A 9,857-nucleotide genomic window follows, 5' to 3' on the forward strand; every position below is an offset into this window, starting at 1 on the left:
GAAGTCATAGCATTACTGCTCCCTGCCGACTCGGTCTACCACAGTGATGCCACCAGCTGGAAAAGCCTGAGCGCACCCAGCTGAGCCCGGTGCGCTGCACCCAGACGTCTCCCCTTTCTAACCAGCGTGGCCACTGGACCGGCCCTTGTGATCTTACGATGACTGCAAGACACCCATCAGCAATAACCAGGAGGAAACTCTGAAGAATAAATGAGTGTGTTACTCACAGGCTCGGGAGCGTGCAAGGCCAACCCCGGGCGCAGGGCGAGGTCTCAGGAGAGAGGGAGGGAGGGAGCATGCGCAGTCCGGGGTTCTGCTCTTAATGATGGGGGGGACGGTGCCTGGGTTTGAGGGCTCGGTTTTTACTGATGAATTTCAACCATAAGAGCAGGAATTTAAAGAGCGGGAAGAGGAAAAACAACATCATCAAAGACAACAAAGTAGCCTCAATGGTCAGTTGCCAAAACCGATGAGATCTCGGTGGGGGAGGGGCGGGCTCTCTATCTGGCCGTGAGCCTGGCCAGGTGTTGGCTCCAGATGGCCGGCCTTGAAGGGGCTGCCTCAGCCGTCAGAGCCGAAGGCAGGCACTTGAGGGGCTGTCGGCCTCACACGCAATTGCCCGCGTCTGTGGTGGCGCTGGGGCGAACACGCCTACTCACTGCCAGCTGTATGGGTGTAGCGCACAGTAGCAGCTGCACCCCCAGGCTTGTGTACCTGCGCTGTGATATTCGGACGAAATCCCAAAGGACGCATGTCTCAGAACGCATCCCCGCGGCTGTGTGGCGCGTGCCTGCTTATTGAACAATGAGTAGGCATTTTATTAAGTTGGCAAAGCAAGAAATAGAAATGCGACCCTATCATCTAGGTAAGAAGGGCAGGGGTCAGGGCTTAGAGAGAAGAGATGACCCCTTTTTATTTTTAATCACGAACGCTTCCCATCTGCTTGATTGGTTACCAGCACCATGTGATTCGAGAAAAGAATTCAAATCGATAACAGCGCGGTCATTCATTTCTGCTACTCCTTACCCACAGAAGCTTCATGTTTCCACACACAAACCTAGGAGCTCTTTTGCAAAACAGCCACTGGTCTTTTTGATTTCTTACAGTAATGACTTTTATTAGTGTTGGATATTGTGGGACCTGATGTTTGCTGAATATTGTGGGACCTGATGTTTGCCATAGAGGCCCTGCACAAACATGACAACCTCGGCATTCTAACTTTATACGATCACCAGCGACATCTTAAAATCAATCCATTTTAAAAATCGTTATCCTAATAACACAAAAGCATGGTAAGTTGGTAAAGCAGTGCCAACAACCAACATCGGCCGCCAGATGCCACGTGACTGTGGCCCGGATGGATCAGACGGGCCTGAAGGAGGTACGCACAGCCACTGTGTTTTTACAACCAACAGAGCTACAGGCAGAGAGCAAGCGGGGCCCCCACGCTCCCCCATCTCGGTCAGCGGAGGTGCAGGGAAGGCAAGCTTAACTCACACGCGTGCCCCAGAAACACAGATCCCCTCCAGCCCGAATCGAACACGCACACACGCGTGAGCAGACGTACGCACACACTCGCCTACAAATTTTTGATCCGGGAAGATGTTTTTTCACGATGGGTAATAATCCAACAGGTCCAGCACAGGATCTGGGTCAAGGACCATGAGGACACAGAAGGAAAGAAACCAGGATCAAAAGGCAAACGAAGGATTTAGCCAGAGAGCAGCCGAAAACTGAGACAAAGGATTTTCCCAAACACTCAATAAATCTGTAAATACTTTACTTAAAAAGAGCTCAAAGCAGAAGGGGCACCCCAAAGAATGCAAAAATAACAAAAAATACAGATGAACTATAAGCCGGAAGAAAGAGCGAGCTGAACACGAAAGCTAAAACTGAGCAACTCTAGATTCGCTTCCCACCCTTATCCGGACACAGCGGACTCGGGAGAGGCCCGCTCCGTGGACAGGCCATAAAGTGGCTTTCACTGCCTCGTTTTACTTGCTGTAACACATATAAGGAAACAAGCAGAGATCTCATTTTGTAATCCTACCGCATGAGGGTTGAGCCAGCAATTTTCACAAACCTGTATTTTTCTGGTCTCCAAAACTGCTTATGAGAACTCTTTTTACCTCGTCTAGACGGCTTAGACGATGGAATGATCAGGGCTAGGTTACCCTAACCTTGACTCCAGTTTGGGAGACAGGAAGCCATGAGGAGTGACCCAGGTTTCCAAGGCCCGACCCCACCAATTATGCTACTTTGTGGGAATGTGTAGCGTGTGCTCTGAGCGCAAGTGGGACAATTTAAAAAGCGAAAGAGGTGACTCACGATGTGACAGTCCTCTCACGTCCTGGTCTTCTCTTCTCGCTCGTCTGCTGGAGTGCTCACTCTGAGAGGACAGCCCCCAAGCTGTACTGGACACCAAGAGGAGAAGCACAAGACCCCGCTTCTAGACCGGGTGACCCAGGAGAGCGAAGCCAGCGTTCGTCCACCCTCCTTCCCCCAGACGCTCACGGCCTTCCTCACCGGGGCAATGCCAAACCTGATCTGTCACATTTTGAGATTTGACTTTCTGGCGTACAGGATTTCTCAATTCTAAGGGGAATCGAGAATGATTACGGCAATTTCCTCCTACTTTTTCTGGGGGGGACGTGCTAAAACCAAAACATGAATATTGAGAACTCGTAAATGTAAACACACAAACCTACATACGTAAAGGAAAAAGCGCCCAAGTAAAGCGCCGGTTTTAAGCGACTTTGTAGAAATTACTTTCTCTCCAGAGCAGTATCTCTGTTATTGTCCCAAACCCTAGAAAACGTTTTCATGGAAACGGGGTTCTTCGGTGGCTTTCGATGCGTCCGTGGTGGCCCTCGCCAGAACTGCATACTCGCAGAATGCTTCAGCGCCGCCTGAACTTGGTCAGCAGAAAACGGGAAAAGAAAATTATAAAATTAAGCGCTAGTGTAGAAAAACCGTTTAGATATTTAGTAAGAGCGAAATAATAGAATCCAAGAGAATTGAATTCCACCGGTGGAATTCAATGATAAAATAGGCACATAGGGATCCCCATAAAAACAACAGGCTATTTTGCTTTTACAATCTTCCCTATTTATATTAAAGAGCAAATAATAATCGTGGTAAATTTTAATGAAGATGAGAAATAAAGAAAAATTTTTTCCAAATATGATACAGATAGTTAACATAAGGTAATTTATCTATGCATGCTTTTATTATATTTTGTACTGTATATTTTTGATATTTATATAAACTGAAAAAAAGGTCTACCTACAAGCACAGGCCATTGACAGCCCCTCGGAGAAAGGGGAATATTACACAGATGGCCCCGTCTTGAAGCCCAGCGACCACTTATCGAGTCGTGGTTTTGAAAAGTAGGATAAGAATCCCTTAATTCATGTTCCTTCTGGGAAAAAAAAAATCTGATAATGACAGACGAGAAATGTTAATTTTCCTGCCATGGGCATAAACTAGTGCAAAGATATGTGTCCTTTTTGATTTTTCCATGTCATTGAAACGTGCCTTTGCATCTGGAATTTCTGCTCAAAACTTAGACGACGATGTCGAGTGATAAAGTAGTAACGAATAACTTCTTTTTCATGACCTAAGAAATAACGTCCCCAAAATAAAATTTGGAAACATTTTAGTACATGGAAATTTGAGATATAGTTTTTTTGTTAGAAAAAAAGTAAAGACAAAAACTGACTGGGAGTTAAAGGTTTAAAATTCATTGGGCCAACTGTTTTTATTTGGTATTAGATGAACTGTCTGCCTAATACCATATAACAGCAGATTCATGACAGAAGTCAGATAAATTATTTCTTTTCCTTTTCCAAGTGTGGGAATACTGAGGTTTTCATATCTAGTAAATATGAAGCACATATAATGGCATAATCTCTAATAATACAAAATGAACTCAATTTATATTTCTCTTTCTAGTTTTTTTTTTTTTTAATGTATCTATCTTCCTCTTTTCCTTTGGAATATTCATTTCAGGAAAAGCTATGAATACCTGTACGAAATCATTATATGGCTTTTTCCCAGAGGAACACCTGTTTTTCAGTCATCTCTTCTTCAGGAATAAAATGGAACCGAACTTGGGCGATCAGATGCCATGGGACCGTGTCTGCTCCCGCCCCTCCCTCAGCTGTGCCAGCGTCAGCGAGGTATGCAGCGCCTCTGGACCGGAGCTTCCTAGGATGCACAGAGATCAGGACACCGTTCTTTTGGGACGACAGGGAGGGACTTAGCACAGAGCCTGGCACCCAGAGGGTGGCGGCTGCCTAGTCTGTCCGTATGCGATATGTATATTTATTTATAAACGTCTATGTGTGCACAATGCACCAAGCAATTAAAGGACTTTATCTTCCTTCTGTCTTCCTCCCTCACTTTCTTCTCTTCTGCAACAGGTAAAGCTGTCTGAACCATCAAGAGCAGGACACGGTGTGAAAAACCTCCTTCTACACTGTATAAGCGCCGCGATTCTGAAAGCCGCGGCTTCCCGAGCCGGCTCTCTCTACCTTCCAGGAAAGTAAACGTTTTTTTTCTTGCTAATATCTGGTCTTCCTCGATGCCTCACTAAATCCTATCGTGGAAGACAAAGGAGGAGACGTGGAGTTTCGGCTAGGATGGAGCCGAGAAGAGGAATTAAAAGGCTGCCGGGATTCTGCCCCTGGAACGCCATTCCTAAAAGAGACGCCAGCGTATGCGGTGACGGGAAAACACTGCAGCGAAGATTCTGAAGGGAGACTTCTGTAAGGGACACACCGTTCAAACGCCCGGGACCCATAACAGTTCCCGAGAACCGATGCAGCGGGTCATTCGTGAGTCATTTGAGTGGGGACGCTTCGTGGCCACATAGAGATGCTTCTGCCACCTCCATTCGTCAACGAGACAATTCCCTGGCTTTATGCACAAGCCTCTCCTGCCATCTGCCCATCACCCGTAGGATGGGCAGGAGACCTCCCGGGCCATGTCTCTCAGAGACGGGGGGCAGCATCTCCAAGCAGCATCCAGACCACAGGTCGTGAAGTTCCTAACTGGCTTCAGAAGAGAAACTCTTGAGTCTGTTCTGGGACAGGGCTGGGCTCACTGGGACCCTCCAGGGCGAACACCCCTTTCCATACATATTTTATAAAAGCTAACACCTGTTTGACTCCACGTGCCAAGCACGAAGCTAATCTCTGCCCCTGCACTGGCTTTCCCGGAAGTCTGTGGGGTGGGCATTTTACAGACGACGGAACAGAAGCCGCAGAGGTTCGGTAAACAGGAAGCGCCACCCATGTGTCAGGCAGTGACGGAGTCCAAACTCTACCCACGCGTATCTGACCCGAGTGCCCGCGCTTTACCCACCACCAATGGCCGGGAGTGCAGGGGGGGACTCAGGTGGGGAGCGGGGCAGCGATGCTCCCCGATCCTGACCTCACAGCAGCCAGAGCTGCGGGCTGGGACCCGCTGTCCCGCTGCACGTGGCACAGGTGAACGCCACCGTCTCCTGCAACCAGCGCGACCGGGCCGTGCCCCTGGGCGCCCCGGGGTGAGTGTAGGCGCTGCCCAAACGCATCCTTTGTATGGAGGGGGTGGCAGGCGGCTCCTGCCTCTCCAAACCACGGACACACACGTCTGCATCTCCGCGAGGTTTCCACGCAGGGAGTCTTAACAGAGCTGGGAGGAGAAGAAAACAATCCACACTCCAGCACACACGCGCGTGAACGCACACGCGCACCCCCCCTCGGGGAAGGGGAGGAACACATCGCACGCCAAACCCGAACAAACGCCCTATGTCCCGCTGCCGCTGCCTCTCCCCGCTCAGCCCCGTCACTGCGCGGATGCGCGACACAGGTTCCAGCCCCGCTCAGGCCATCTCCCTCCTAAGCCACATCTGGCACCTTTCCCGATTCGCTATGGGTGGGGGACAAGGAGGGTCTGAGAGCTCACCGGCTCCCTTAATGTTCGGTGCTCCCCCAAGAAGGAAAGAAACTTTGAACTTTGTCACTGCACAGTAAGTCCATGTCCTTCTCTCTCCCCCTCTTCATAAACCTCACTTTTCCCTGCTGGTTATAGAACAATAGATCCATGATGAGGGTGATGGCTCCCATTGTCTGGCTATGCAAATGAATCCCAAGTGCGCTGTCAGACTACGAAAGGAAAAATGATGGCAATTTTATACTACTTGTTCCAGAGTAAACACTGGTAAACTAATTACACGATACACCTCCACTGCATGTCTATGAACGGAGGAGGAGTCTCTGATTACTGGTTTTGTCTTTATTTCTATTTGATAAATTACATTTAATTATAGTGTAATTAGATAACACCTTTAGCGTTAAAAAAAATAAGCCACGTAATAAGGTATAATTTCTGAGAACGGCATAAATTCTAATGACTGTAAATAAAGAGAACACACGAAAACTCCGTGAATTCATCAGTACCGTTTGGTTTATAGATTTTTTTAAAAAGATTGCTTTGCGTAATATGGAACTTTATTCAAAGTGTCAATTCCAGAATTCTTTACCAAAAAGCAATTGAAGAAATTCGTCTTACATGCAAATGCATTTTATAATAGATAAAATCTACCCACCAAATGAAGCCTTAGAAATGTTTAAAAATTACCCACCAAATTCTCCTCTAATTGAAGCAACTACTAATTAAATCAAGTGCTTAACTAGTTAATCACAATTAAACAGTAAATTTCGAAGCCTCGCCGTTGACATTTAACCAGGATCGCTCGTGTCTCTGTCTCTGGTTTCCTCCCAACGCTCCACTGCGTCCTGCCTTTCACAACCAAGTCGGCAGGGCGACACATCTGGAACCGCTCACAGCGAGGGCCATTTGTCCAAGGGTATTTCAGTATGTCTTTTTGATCAAAATGCAAGAAAATAACAGTGACTGCTGTTCATGACTCAGTTCCCCGTGCTGCAAAACACCAGTGAAGAGTGGACACGGCTGCTGGCAGGTCGCAATGGCGACCCCAAGTCCTGCTGCCGGGTTAGGGGACCCGGGCCAAGGGGAAAGGACTCTCGGCACCTGCCACCAGCTGCTGACCACCCACTTCCCACCCCTCTCTCCTGAGAAGCACAGAAACTGCTCACGCTGCAGTAGCGTTCGGGGACCGAGGGCGAAGCTTCCGGAACGCGTCGGGAATCACACCTCCTTTAGGAAGTCTTGGCAGGACAATGCTAAGCTTGTTCTTTTTGATCACTTTCTAGTTACGAATTCTCCCTCACATGCCACCTCGAAAAAGCACCTATGCGATACTTTCTCCCTGGAACCCCATGCTGATCAGAGAGGCTCCCCTGAAATACGATCCATCTGGCTGGCCGATGCCATGCGAAACACTTGCCTCTTTAAACTAAAATGCTGGATCGTCACTTCGCTCTCCACTCCGACGTCTGCACTGGCCTCAGGTGGCTCGAAGCTGGTGTCGATGACCCCAGAGGCAGAGCACTGTTCCGCTGTCCCCTCCACTCAAGACCAGCACGCTGCCCCAGCTAACGACGCCTTCGGGCACACCCTGAACCGTGGTCGCCAACGGTCCCTAGTTTGGCGGCTGTCTTCGTGGTGTCGGGGATCCCCTCACTTGCGCGCCCTCCCTGGGGTGGGTCGGGGTTCCCCTCACTTGCATGCCCTCCCTGGGGTGGGAGAGCAAGTCTCAGCAGACAGAGGACCAACCTCAGACTCAGCGGGACAAGCGGTGATTTTGGCCAGGAACTACTCCAAACTGGGAGCATTACCTCGAAAACATGGGAGTTTGTGAATTATACCTCATCACACAATATATCTCGTTGAAGTCGCGCATTTCTGACCGTACGCATTCCACCGCAGAGCCCTGTCACCCAGGTCACCGCCATCGGGCGTGCCTCTAAGCCCAGAAGAAACTTTTATCACTGTTCCTTGACTTGACTTCATAGAAGCGCTTCATACCGTTTACCACTCACTCTTACAGACTCATCATTTACGGGCAAACAAACAGCAAAAAGACACCTCAGTTCCGTGACCATATGACCACGTTCTCTCCTGACCTTCTCCTCCGTCTCAAGGCCACCGTCCTCAGGCTTCTCTCTCAACTATTCCTCCTCATTTTGACTTCTGACGTTTGAGTCGTACAAGGCTCCAAACTAAACCTTATTTCCTTTTCACTCGATTTTCTCTGCCCAGGTGACTTCACTCAGTCCATGGGCTTGAATTTTTATCTATGCATTGATCACCCCCCAAACGTTTTATCCACACCCCCAAACGATCCTCCTGAGCTCAGATCCACGGAGATATCTAAAGTTCATGATATCCGATCAAACGCACCATTTCCCCATTGCCCCTCCCAAAAAACAGGTTCCTCCATTATTCTTTACTTCAATGGATTGCTCTAGCCTTTGGTTAATTGTTAAGTCAAAACTCCGAGAGGGGCTTTTATAAATATATGTGTGTACATAATAACATAAAATAGATTTGTTCATGGGGATTCCATTCAGAAAAATGTCTGAAAGCCAGATCTAACAGATGAATGGCTTAGAAAAGTGTCTGTACACAGCAATTATTCCAAAATGTTAGTACTTATTATAACTATTATCTTTAACTCATTATTCTCCTCCATTCCCTGTCTATAGCCAGTCATTCACCAAATCTTCTCATTTTTATCTCCCAGATCATTTTTAGCTCCCCTACATTCCCCCAACCCTCTGCACTGGCCTATTCTAAACTGCTATGTCTCTCGCCCGCCCGAGGATATGCTGAAAGTTCCCAGGGGGTTATGTCCATGGTTGGGAAAAACAAAGAGTGTCTCAAAAGGAAGGTCCCGTTATGGCCTTTGCTTCGCAAGATAACCGAAAGAAATATCGTGATTCAACTGATCAAACAAATGTTGCTATTTTACTCTACGTCGATTCAGGACTAAAACGTCTTTCACCATCATCTCTTAGAATGTCCACGGAATTCCATACAGATAATCGATTACAGAAGCGAAGTGGGAAGGAGTAGGTCATTAGGGCTTTCAGCACACAATGAAAGTTGTAAGACTAGAAACATTCCAATACTAATAAACGTCTCGTTATCAAAATACAGATTACTGTACTTAGCAATTCAAGCGGGAGGCGATTTACAGAGCTTGAGTCTCTTCTATACCTCTGGTTCCACTGACTTCACGTGTTCCTCAATATGGAATAATCTAGAAGAAATGAACAAAAGTAAATTAACCAGAGTGACTCCCCAAATAGCCCATGTTAAGCATCCAGCATCTATACTGATTCTTGAAAATATTTTCTTCCCTTTTAGATAAAACTCTTTTTATCCAGACATGCTTCCGTTTACGGATGTCAAAAAGAAAAAAGGAAATTGAGCATGATAGTTTTAAGAGACGAAACTCTGAAAGCAGCATCACCTTTGGAGCAATCTAGTTCTCAATTTGTGGCAAACTTGATTTCCTAAATGTGCTTATTTCATAACGTGTCGAAACATTTCTACAACCCGGAACAATATTTATTCAAGTATATTCTTTATTTTAGAAAGTGTTAGACAGTTTGCTCTTGAACGAGGCCACATACTTTAAAAGCTGCTGTATAGAGAATATATAATAAGCACGAACATGATTTCTCTTTACGTGAGACACAGCCGTAAATAACTTAATGCTTTAAATTTAAAATACTTTTATTTGATTTTTATTTTTGTTACATCTGGTCACCAAAAACTCATGTGGGTTCCGGAACCCTCCCTCTATGCATGAAGAATATAAAGAGATATTCCTTGGATGGTTTTCCCGAGAGACAAAATAAATCTTGGTCCCAGGTTTTTAAGTCTATAATAACTGAGCAGGTATCTGCTCAGTGAACTGAACACAAAATTCAGGTGTA

General features: G+C 46.9%; 1 protein-coding gene across 2 annotated transcripts in view; it reads right to left on the reverse strand.

Annotated features, from left to right (window-relative positions):
* Positions 1 to 8,861: 8,861 nt before the first annotated feature.
* The window catches only part of LOC105300352, a 133,185-nt gene continuing 132,189 nt past the window's right edge, over positions 8,862 to 9,857 (reverse strand). For both annotated transcript variants that reach the window (XR_002783364.1, XM_023538020.1), the window contains one exon: positions 8,862 to 9,175. Coding sequence is in view for 1 of the 2 variants with exons in the window: in XM_023538020.1 (XP_023393788.1) it covers positions 9,150 to 9,175 (26 nt within the window). In the remaining variant the exon portion in view is untranslated. The remainder of the gene's footprint in view (positions 9,176 to 9,857) is intronic.

This window comes from Pteropus vampyrus, unplaced genomic scaffold, assembly GCF_000151845.1.
Source record: "Pteropus vampyrus isolate Shadow unplaced genomic scaffold, Pvam_2.0 Scaffold209, whole genome shotgun sequence".
Classification (NCBI taxonomy): Eukaryota; Metazoa; Chordata; class Mammalia; order Chiroptera; family Pteropodidae; genus Pteropus; species Pteropus vampyrus.